General features: G+C 42.4%; 1 protein-coding gene across 2 annotated transcripts in view; it reads left to right on the top strand.

Moving 5' to 3' along the window:
* The window catches only part of LARGE1 (LARGE xylosyl- and glucuronyltransferase 1), a 361,133-nt gene that overhangs the window by 183,198 nt on the left and 165,720 nt on the right, over positions 1-12,215 (top strand). For both annotated transcript variants that reach the window (XM_084627513.1, XM_084627512.1), the window contains exon 5: positions 2,968-3,091. In XM_084627513.1, the coding sequence (XP_084483639.1) occupies positions 2,968-3,091 (124 nt within the window). The remainder of the gene's footprint in view (positions 1-2,967; positions 3,092-12,215) is intronic.

The following is a 12,215-nucleotide window of genomic DNA, read 5'->3' as shown; positions in this document are numbered from 1 at the left end:
TAGTATTTGGTATAACTTTATTTTATTAGCTCATGGTTTAAAATACAGGGAAACTTTTTTCTCCCCTCAGTTTTACTCCTTTTCCAGTCCAATTTGAGTTATATGAATTAATGGCCCTGAAAGGCTACAAAACAAAAGCAACTGGGAGATATCTGCAAACATTACATTAGATGTCCAAAGTGAGGTCAACCTCAACTTCTTCTGGATAGAAGGGCCTATGGAATTTTCACTCTTACCAACACACCTTGACATATTGCTGTGTCTGTTCCCAAATTTACTGCTTTTGTACTTTTTTCCCCTGGCTTTTTCTCTGCCAATGAAATGCTTTTCTTAATCTCTGTTCTCAGATTTTCTTGGCAAACTACCTGTTTTCTCTTACTGGGGAATTTAGATGACCCATGGTGTCATCCTCTCCTGTCGTGCTTGGTTAGTGAAGCAGACCTAGACACGTTACTGTTGCCACGTTGGTTCCCTAATGGGATACTCAGCAACTGGCAAGTGACTGAATTCCTTCTCCATTCTCTCCCTGCCCCAGGGCATGCTAAAGGTTACAACACTCTCAATTCCTCTACACTGGGGACCACTATAGTTTAATTTGTTTGATGATGTTGAATTCAGATTGGGTGAGGTTAGGGCTCTGAAATTATTCCACAATCTTCTTGTACATCCACATGTTGTTACTGCTAATTGTAGTCTTTATACCTCTTTCTCAAATGGGTGGCGTGATCCACATCCACACTGAATGACTCCACTGACTTCAGTGAGTGTTGGCTCAAACCCCACATGCAGAAAGTTTGTGTCTGAAACAAAACAAACTGTGTTGCTGACAGCTAATGTTACTATGATTGTATTTTTCTGCTGGAACATGTGCTACCATTTTATATCCTGTTCATTTTAAACACGTTCACGCTCTTTTGATTGACTGTGTTCATTGAGGAAAAACTGAATGCCCTTCCTTAGAGCAGAAAGGGAATGACAATAAAAAATGCACATTTTGTTCTCTGAGGCAGAGAATAGGGAAAGAGAAGACACTTGACCTTTTGGGTGAAACCAAAGCAAAGTAGAATGGACCATCTTAAACACGCATGGTCCTAAATATACATAGATTCCCCCAGTTCTTATTCACATTGCAGAATTTAGTAGCAACCATCACCTTCCCCAGCATCTGAAATTAAACGTTCCTCCATTGTGGATGAAAAATGTCCTTTGACAAGTGCACCCATTTACCTTTATAAATTCCACATAAATGAGACTCCGTTATGCCTCCCAGGGGATCAAAAGAAGGTTGTGCTGATGCTAAGGGCTAAATGGACCATCTGTCTTCTTAGTGGCTTTCACAAATTCCCATCCCTCTTTGTTGATGGCGAAGTTGCCAGCCTATGGATAAATATGCAGTACCCCTTCTTACTACCAATCATTGCTAAATTTCACTGACAGGTCTCCATACTCCTAACATGGAAGTTGAATAAAGATCAGGCTGTTGCTCTCCCTCCCCCAAAGAGGGAAGCAAAGAAAGGTGAATTAACCAAAGAGTTGGTAATGTCACCGCTCCTATTGCAGTGAAAGTGTTCTGCAAGCTTTATCAAACCTTTCAACTCAGTTAACTCTGGTTAATCGCTCATCCTGTTTGGATGCATTTGATTTAGCCCAGCTCATATGAATCGTAGTGTGAATCTGAGTTGGACACATTTTTAAACAGAATTTTCTCTTTGTGTCTGGTTTCCTCCAACCCTTCCTTCTTTATGGGGGTAGGGGCATGAGGGGGTTTACAATACCCAGCCAATCAATTTCTTGAGGCCTTTCATTGTTACAGGAGCTGAGAGGCATTGGCTTGGGACGGCTAGCTCCAGGTTCTCCTAGCACTGATGACTAGGCCGTACCTAGGTTTGGCAGGATTCAATTTCAATTGATAAAGGTTGGTCGACGTTGATTTCAGTGGACACATTGCAATCAATGAAAAAAATCAATCCATTGTTGACCCACCTTGTGCCTGCAGGGATTGGGTGTTGCCAGCCCTGTGGCACATAGCGCCCTCTTTAGCCCTGCTGCCACGGATCTGCTCTCTCACTCACCAGCAGGCGGTGCTGGCCAGGACCCCGCTTTTACTTCTGTGACAGTGGGGTTGCAGAGGGCTCCCTGCATGACTGTGGGGCCACTGACACATGATCCCCGCAGGCGCAAGATGTGTGTAGAAGAGATGGCTGCGGTGCTGGTAGGGCGGAGTAGAGACCTCTGGTCAGAACTATGAGGAGGAGTGCGAGCCCCTGATAGGAGCCATTCAGAAGCCAGGTGGCTTTCCCCGCGGTTGGGGGCTCATCCAGGCTCCTGACACTCTGAAGAAATTTGCATTAAATTAACATTGATAAAAATCAGGGGGAAGGGTTGAAAATAAAAATTTGTTTTTTTTTCCCATTGAAATTTAAAAAAAAATGATTTTTTTCAAGCGTCACCGTACCTGTGTGTTTTGTGTGTGTGCAGGCTCAATGGGACTGGAACACCACCATGTTTGGGGGGTTATTTTTGAACCTCTCTTCTACCTGCTTCCTGAGGAGCAAGTATTGTCGTCACACAGAGAGACCACCAGGGTGACCCCGAAGGGTAAATCACCTTGTCAGTTCAGGTCCCCAAAGTGGACTATTATCCTTTAGAAGACTGAATTCGACTTTATAGGCCAGCTCTTCATCTGGTGTATGTAAATTAGCATAGTTCCATTGAAGTAAATAGAACCACACCGATGCACATTCTGCTGAAAAGCTGATCCTGTGTTTTTGTGATTATTAATTAATGCATGTGGATTGTGGTAGCGCCTAGGAGCCTCAGCCATGGACCTGGACTCCATTATGCTAGGTGCTGTATGTTATGCTCTAGTAGAGTTGGGTAAAGTTTTGTAGATTTCGGTGTCCTTTGTTTATAATTGGAGCTTGGTTCAAAGGTTTCTATGTCTCCTTCTCTCCCTTTTTATACTAGGCGAAACCCTCTTCACTTCCACCTCATTGCAGATGCTATTGCCAAACAGATCCTGGCGACTCTCTTCCAGACCTGGATGGTCCCTGCTGTGCGCATAGACTTCTATGATGCAGATGAGCTCAAGGTAAAGAGAAACAAAACAAACTCAAGCCATTTTATTTTTTCTTTATTTCTACTTTATTTGTCTGGTTTTGAGGTAGCATTCTGATTGGCTGACAAGAATTCCAGCTTGTGTGTTTGAGAACTCAGTCAGAACTAATCAGAACTCTTTTTGTGTTGCCCAGAGCATTACAGCTACCACAATGTGTGATTAGTGCCACATCTAGTCCAGGAGCCTTAAAATCTACCTGCCTTGCAGAAGATTCCTTGTCCTTCGAGGTGAATTACATTGAATAACATCACTTCCCTGTAAACGCGACACAGCTTTCTTGTAGAACAGATGGAATTTTAAGCCTCTCGTACCGTAAGCACTCGGCCTCCTAGTACTCCTGCGGCATGTGTGCTTGTCTACGCTGGGACCCCCGTCTTACTTCTGTGACAGTGGGGTTGCAGCGGGCTCTCTGCATGACTGTGGGGCCACTGACACATGATCCCCGCAGGCACAAGGTGTGTGTAGAAGAGGTGGCTGCGGTGCTGGTAGGGCGGAGTAGAGACCCCTGGTCAGAACTACGAGGAGGAGGAGAAGTGCAAGCTTGTAAGGCCTTGTCTACACTGCGGGGGGAGATCGATCTAAGTTACTCAAATTCAGCTACGTGAATAACGTAACTGAAGTTGACGTACTTAGATCTACTTATCGCGGGGTCCACACTATGCGGTGTCAACTGGAGACGCTCTCCCATCGACACCCCTTGCGCTTCTCATTCAGGTGGAGTACAGGAGTCGACGGGAGAACGATCTGCGGTCGATTTAGCAGGTCTTCACTAGACCCGCTAAATTGACCGCCGATGCATCGATTGCTGATTATCAGTCCCCCAGTAAGTGAGGACAAGGCCTTAGGTTATGATTTTGGCATGGAGGTCACAGTGTTCATGGTAATCATGAATTTTAATAACGTTTGAGACCCCCACAGTGGCAGCTCCTTTGGGCCTGGCTCTCCGCTCCAAGTGTGTGTCCTGGTCCATGTGGTTGCAGCACCACTTAGGTTTGACACATCTGCCCCGCCTTAGATGGAGATGGAAGGGTGTACGAGCCAAACTTGATTGTTGTTGCAACCTAGCACCCAAAGTCACAACACCCAGAACAGGAAGCCAGGCTCAGCCCTGCGGGACACTGTTACAGGGTGAATGCAGAGTGGGCTTGTTCCTCCTCTCCCACCACTACCTTGGGCTCTGACCTTTTCATCACTGGGATTTTTCCCTGTACCACTGCCATGAAATTGACTAAAAATGTGCATGACAAAAATCATAGTCATAGTCTGAGACATCCAATGCTTAATTTGTGCCAGGGCTGAACCCTGTCACCTCAAGGCTTGGCAGTCTATAGCCCCAGCACCTCCAGGCTTGTCTCATCAGTTATGAAAGTAAAAAATTTGTTTGAGCCCCAGCACCTGATTGCTTGAGCCCTGGCACCTCTTTCATTACAAATTAAGCAATGGAGACAGCACACATTCTGTGGTGTATTGATAATTTTTCAGAAATAATTTGCTGTTTTGTCTGGACTGTCTTTCAAAAGGAATAATTAGGAGTTGAGGAAGGCTCTGTCAGTGTAAAAAAAATAAATAAAATACTTATTTAAGTAATTATCTTTACATAGCACTTACGAAGTTTTAATTAGATCACAGAGGTTCAACACTGAGTTTCAGGGGTGCATGTTTTTCAGCTGTGCAGGTAGATCTCGCTATTCAAAATTTAGGATTTGGAGATGGTGGCAGTAATTTGTATAGCATATCAATCTACTCATTGCTAAACTTGACCAAGACTCTATAGAAAGGGGAAAAACAAATTTTCGCAAATTGCTGTGCTAATTAAGGTAAAATAAAAGCACACCACTTGCTAGGATCTCGAGAACGAAATGTTTTGGAAAGATGGTAAAAGTGAAGGATGATCCTTGAGAAAAATACTTTGTTCATTGCTGTTTTCATTATTTTAACATATTTTCCATATGAAGCAACAGGCAAATATCAACTTGGGTAGCTAGGTACCTACCTTAGTGCTGTGAACATTCAGTGCAGAGAAGGATGTTGTGGTTTCTATATATGTATATTATATGTCCCCTACAGTAGATGGTAGGGCATAAACAGAACTTGTTCAGTGTCTCAGTTTGGCAAGATTGATCTGCTAGTCCTTTCCTCATTATCCCTTGGGTCTGTTCTAAGCTAGTTAGGTCAAAGGTAACAGAGAGATCTTAGGTGGTGCAATTATTGATATGTACAAAAAGTAGACCATCCCAATACAGTCACCCATACTTAAAATGTATTGTATTACACAAGCAGTTTCACTGATCTCAGGGAGCCTAGTCACAGAGTATGAAATAATACTCAACATGGGTGAATGTGACAGCACAGAACCAAACCCTGTGACTGCAAAGAGTCATTGATATCAGTGGAGTTTTAAGGGGTGGGTACAACACATGACACACATAATGCTGAATCTCATCTGGATCCTCCTGCAAATTTCAGCCAAGTTTGCAGTAGGATGTACCAACATGTTTCTGAGGAAGAGCAGGTTGAAACTTAGAATATTCTATGGAACAGAAATTCCAAAACGTTTTTGTTTCAGAAACATCAAAACATTTCAGTTTGATTTTTTCCTAAATGAAATGGAGCAGCCAGCTGCTTCCCAACTCTAGAAGACTCCTCGGGCTGCCCTGCCCCTCAGAGTTGGGGGTTTCCCCTGCAGAAAGCAGGGAGCCTGAAAGCCCTGAGAGTCTTGGCTATAGGACAGGGAGTAAGGAAGCCCAGAGAGCACCATCCTGAGCTTGGGCTTCCAGGCACCCTGCTGCAGAGCAAGGAGCCTAGACTGGGAGCCCCCCCAGCTAGAGCTGGACTGCCAGGCAGCCTGGCAGCTTTGCGGTTCCTTACTCTGAGGTAGTCAGCATGGCAATGCTGTCTGGAAGCTGTGTGTCCCGGCAGTGTGAGCTCCCCAGCAGCCTGCCAGGTTTCCGATGGAACCCTGCTTTGTGTTTCCACAGAAGTTTGTTGAAACCAAAACATTTCTGCAGAACATTTGGTTACAACAAATTGGCATTTTCTGGAGGGGGCAACAAAAGGCTACTCTGATGGTTCTGAGGTAATGTCGGTAGTAAATTTGGCATGACTTGTTTGGGTTTGTTTTTCACACGTACTCGTGAGAACCTTATTACCTTGGTCAGTATTAGGAAGGTGTCTGCGGGTTGTGGAATAATTTGCTACCAGTTGTACCATTATCAGAAATTACATATGCACGATATAGTATGTATTATGTTTGCTTTTGATGACCCTCTACTGTTCCATTGAAATCATTCAGTTCCTATGTAAGTCACAATTGCTGAAGTTTAGATGTTTTCAGTCTCTGCCCCCTTACAGCCAGCTTTAAGATGCTGTTAAGTACCTTTTTTTATAATTTTCCTTGTATTCACTGTGTGTTGTAGCACCATGTTAGCAGCTCAGAAATGAAAATTTTCTGTCTTTGTCCTTTCTCCATTTGGTAAACAGGGACATACACACCCATTGTTCCTAATAGAGCAGTAGTTAGGAGTTTTTGTTTACTTCATCCACAATGCTTCCACAAGCCTTTTCACAAAGTCCTGAGAATAGTCTTTGGTTCTTGACTGCTTCTGCTGAGCCAGCAGAAGGGGGTTGTTTTGCCTAGGTCCTATATAAATAGTGTCTTTTGAGATGAATTTCTCAGCATTGGAATGTTTGTTTTCAGATAGCTGTTTAGGATTCAGAGGACACTCCCTACCAGATCATATACTTTAAAAAAGTAGAATTTGGGGCTTAGAATATTTGGCAGGTTCTAAAATGTATATTATTTTCCTTAGAGTTACAGCAAGTAGTGTCCCAGAGGAAGGGAGTGAAAATAAGGCTGTTGACTAGATGACATCTCTGTCAAGGTTTTAGGGAAGCTTGCAGGCCTACGCTGCAAGAAGAAGGGGAAAAAAAGAAGGCAAAGACCACTGATTATCCAGATTTTCTACTCCCAACAATCCCACAAATCTGGTTTCATCCTGCTACTGTGAATACTTCAAATGCTCCTTTTTAAATCTTGAGCGCAGCGATTTGACTTCGTAATGTGGCACAGCTGTGTATATGGTTTCTATTATACATCTATTCCTCCTTCCCCTGAGCCTTTTCCTTTTAAGGGATGTTAAAGAAAAAGCAAACAAAATAGAGATCTCAGACCCATGAAAATAGAATCTGTGTCAGAGAAACTCTGTGGAAATGGATGCCCACCACTAGCCTTATATTATTTAATATCTGGATTTACTTCTGTCCTACGCTAATCTGGAGTTGTTTGTTACAAATTTTTAACATTAGACACCCTAAATCAGGAAATTCAGGTTATGAAAAATGTTTATGGTTAATACAATCCTATCATGTTAAACTCCCTGTACTGTTTTCGTTCCTTTGTCTTTCATTGCTACAGATTGGGTTTAAGTAAACTAGTTTTTGAAGGCCATGTCCCTTCCCAACAAACTAGTTGGGAGGGAATCTGTGTCCACTAAAAAATGGATGGTAATTCAAAATCTGGAGCACAACAGAGCCTTTGTTATGCTCCCAGAAGTTCTATTCATACATACTCGGTAGCCAAAGTGCTACTTCCTCTGTCGTCCCAATTTCTCTGTTGTACAAACCAGTCCATGCAAAATAATAAATTAAAAATACAAATATTTTCAATCATTATTTAGACCCTGAATTTTCGTAAAAAAACTAAGATAAAAGCATATTGAATGTGAGTCTTGAGATTTCTTCTGTTCAAAACAAGACTTGCAATGAAACAAAGGAGAATCCAGCAAGGCAGACCAGAAATGACTGGAATGTCAGTTGTATGGATGGCTTTTGCTGCTCCTGGAGAAGACTTCCAGAAATATCCATGTGCCTACAGTCTTGTTGCTAGAAGTGGGTGAGTAGACTATGAGCAGCCTTCCCTGTAATCTTGTCTCTGGAAGGGGAGCAGGCCATCAGAAAAGCAAGACGAACTGCTACAGCAGAGCTTTGTGTCATGGAACCTTGCTTTTTTTTAAATGTTGTGAGTCAATTTGAGACTTTGAGTACAGCATTTCCCCGCAGAGTTCTGCCAGTATACCCCAGTGCTGACCTGCAACAACCCCTAATACTCCTGCCTGGGCTATATCCTGAGCAAAGACTGCTAACTGTGCTGTGTTGTGATAATAGAATTTTTAGGCTGTTCACAGGCGTAAATTCAGAGACTCCCAAACCAATTGTTACCAGTCCCAAGTCAGAAATTGAACCAGAGTTTCAAAAGTAAAGGCTTGTGCCCTGCCCACTATACCAATTAATACTACCTACTGGCGCTGGGATTGACCTGCTTGGGATCTTTGGAGAGCTTTTATTCATTTTTGTACCTTATCACAGTAGAAATTGTGAGCACCCTTTGGGGCTCCTTCTGTTATGGAACCAAAGGGAAATCAGTGCCCTCATTGCACCTTCACTGGTAAGCTACTCTTGCCATTCTCTTTTTTCATGCATAGACTGAGTAAATAATGAGCCAAGCCTCCCCATCACCACCATACATGCACTACACACACGTGCGCACCATACTTTTTTCTGAAAGTTCAACAGCAATAGACTCCTCTTTGGTATTCCATACTTCAGTTTTGCCATTATGGTACCAAGACACTCAGCATCTCAAGCCAAGAACTTTACCAGGGGATGAGAAAAGACATAAGACTGTACCTGAGATTTTTCCAGAAAAAATAATCCAGTTTTATGAAAATGATCCAAACTCACACGCTGTGAAAGAGAAAGTGCTAAGAAATTACTGCTGCATACGTGGTGCTTTCCAGTACTGGAGCTGCATTCTACCGGAGCTTATTGCTTTTGCCTCAGGGGCCTGCTGTATTGAACACTTTTTTTTTTTCTCTCAAATGTAAGTATTCTAGTAGATCCCTGTTCTTGGATTTATTCTCCTAGTGCATGACTCAGAGGGAACGCCTATAATATAGTTTGAAATGTGAAGCTGTTTGTCTCTTCAATGAATGGTGTGTACCTCCTATAACTCCTGATAAGAGATAAAGGTCAGCCCTTTTTCAGCCATCGGTTCTTTTCTTGCCACTAATGGGTGAGGAGCTGGAAAGAGAAATATTAGCCATGTTTTCTGGATCTTGTAGACTGTTACATGTGTCTAAGGGATACCTCCCTGTCACATTAGTGATAGTGGGATGGCATTTCACAGTTCAAGGTATTTCTTTTGGGGACTGGTATTAGTCTCCATGTTTTTACAAAATGTTTAGTGGATTTACAAAGAACTGGAGTGCATATATTGCCATGTCCGACTGATAGGCTGAGCTAAGATGGCAGACTGGAAGGAATCTAAGTAAAAGCCTAAACCACTACCAGGGTCCTGAAGTTGTTAGAAAGCATCATAAAGTGCTTGGTCCTAGCTTGTTTCTGACAAACAACTGCAATATATAGAAGCACTGCAGACATGGATATTTCCCTTTCCCTTCAAGAGTCCAAGATACCTTGCATTGTACAGAGCGGATAGTAAAGAGAGAGAATGTATCAGGAAGGACCATGCTATGAGCATTAGACTCATGATGAAATTCTGCTCATTTTACCCATGACCTACCTTCATGAGACACCTTCCCAGAGCATTTAGAGTCTCAATGGTTACAAGCCGCAACATATCTCTGACAGTGCATCTGTGTGTGATGGGCCAAATTCAGTCTTTCCACACCTGCAATATCCATCTCAGTGTGGGTTACAGACAGTCCTCCTAACTTTGGATTTGTGTACATGCTTTATGCTGAAGTTCATGAGAAGCCTATTATTTAAGGGCCACCCCATAAATATAGTTTTTGCCATGCTGACAAAGCTTTCTTTTGAGCCACTTGATATCAGGGAGCTTGAGTTCCTAACGTGAAGTTTTATTACTAGTGGCAATGACATCAGTTTTCACAGCAAACAGGCTTCAAACTCAAATGGTTGTTCCATCTACAGTAAGTTTCACAAGGACAAGATGGTGCATAGGACTCACTCCTCCAAAACTGGTGATGAAATTTCAATGTAGTGTATTATAATCTGTTGTTCATCCCATGTGCTTTTTGGCTTTTCTCGTGCGACTCTTTTCCACAACTGAATGGACCCTTTAGCTTCTGTCTAGAGAAGGTAAAAGCCATTAGAATATCTATCCAGTTTTATTGTTTTACCTGACTCTTTAAGAACTATATCTTGATGTCTATCTGACTGCATTTCTCATTTGTTATCCCTTACGTAGGGATAAAATACAATACTGTGCTAAGGTACATTTATTCAGAGTGATGCCAATGATCCTAGCCAGCCCCAGATCAGTTACTATCCAGGATATTTGCAGGCAGACATTTGGAGTTTTCCTTTTAAATGCTTTATCAAAACATCACTCCTGGGACTTTGTTGCAATCTGAAATTATATTTGCCCTGCCATTATTACAGAACCTGGGCCTGATCCTCAACTGCTGTGAATTGTCATAGTTAGAATCCAGCTTGTTGTTTCTTGGTTTGGAGGAGCTCTTCTCTCTTACCCCCATTATGTATTAATTTTTTTCAGAATGTTCCTCTAGTTAGTTTTGTATTGTTTGAGAGAGATCTTGTCTCTTTCTGTTGAAAACAAAAAATAATACATTTCTGTACCATTACATTCAATGCCTCTTTGGGTTATTGTTAATGTTGCTTGCTCATAACTATAATAAGTTTTATTCATTGTCAGTGTGTTTTTCCCCAGACTGCATTCCTGGAGCTTTTAGTTTCCAAGAATGAGAATCTATTATCATAGTTAATGTTGGAAAAAATAAAATTCCTCCCTGTAATTCTTGAGCTCTTAGAGAAGTAATTGCAATGTAATAGATTCCCCACTCACCTGTCCTCTATTCCTGCAGTGATGGGAATGATTTATTTTTCTGCTAATACTTTGCTTTTGCTGAAAATAAAGGAACTGGTGGTTCCTAACGGAATAAGTCGTTTATTCCTCACCAGCAGGTAAGTGTGTGCCACCTGCTGTTGAGATGTTACTGATACTGAATTTTGAGCTTTTGAAGTCCCTCTAGTTATGTTCTGAGAGCAAAAAACTAAAAGTAAAGAGGCGGGGGTGGGTAAAAATCTGAGATAATTACCTTCTGAGATATTTACCTTCTGAATAAAGATAAAGACAAATTACTTATCTATTTGATCATTCCATCAGAGTTATCATGGTGTCATCAATCTGGCATTGGCTCCGTATGAGCACCTTCTCCCTTAAAGCAGTTTCTTCTGCACCACTTACCAGTTGCATCACACTATATTCTGTCCTGTACGAGACACACACAACTAGAGTGTCCCATATTAAAAGGGAAAAAATCACATGCTAGCTATTATTTTAGACGGTCACTTCTATGACAGGCATCTCTTGGCTAACACCACTAATTTCAGGTAAGGCTATTTTACCCCCTTTTATCACCCTAAAATAGGCTCATGAGACTTTTGCCCAAAAATCCACTAAAGCAAAAGCTCCCACTTCAACTATAATTTTTTTACGACTGATTGATTGTATTCTTGACCTTGAATAATAAATAATGTGCAATTATAGAGGAGAGCGTATTCTGCTTTATTCTGGTCAGTGGACCCGGGCGACATATCAGTTTATATCTTGACACCATGCAAAATGTAGATTGGATGGCTCCACACTTTGACCCCAAGAATTGCTTGGAAGCTTGCCAGACCTCTGATGGCTGCAGCTAATAAGCATGTATTTGCATACTGTGACAAAGTTCCTCCTCTGCCTTGGTGGGCCTTGCGCTTATTGGCGGATTTGCTTGCCTCGGAGATTCACGGCAGCCCTCAGTTTGGCCGTTTTCGTGAACCCACAGTCCAGGTCAACTCCTCCTGTGTCCGATCAGGAGTTGGGAGGATTTGGGGGGAACCCGGGCCCGCCCTCTACTCCGGGTTCCAGCCCAGAGCCCTGTGGAATGCAGCTGTTTAGAGTGCCTCCTGGAACAGCTGTACGACAGCTACAACTTCCTGGGTTACTTCCCCATGGCCTCCTCCAAACACCTTCTTTATTCTCACCATAGGACCTTCCTCCTGGTGTCTGATAATGCTTGTACTCCTCAATCCTCTAACAGTCTACGTTCTC

The sequence above is a fragment of the Lepidochelys olivacea genome (genome assembly GCF_965140295.1).
Source record: "Lepidochelys olivacea isolate rLepOli2 genome assembly, chromosome: 1".
In the NCBI taxonomy this organism is placed as follows: Eukaryota; Metazoa; Chordata; order Testudines; family Cheloniidae; genus Lepidochelys; species Lepidochelys olivacea.
The sequence above is the reverse complement of the archived record's forward strand: the minus strand, read 5'-3'. Positions and strand labels throughout refer to the sequence as shown.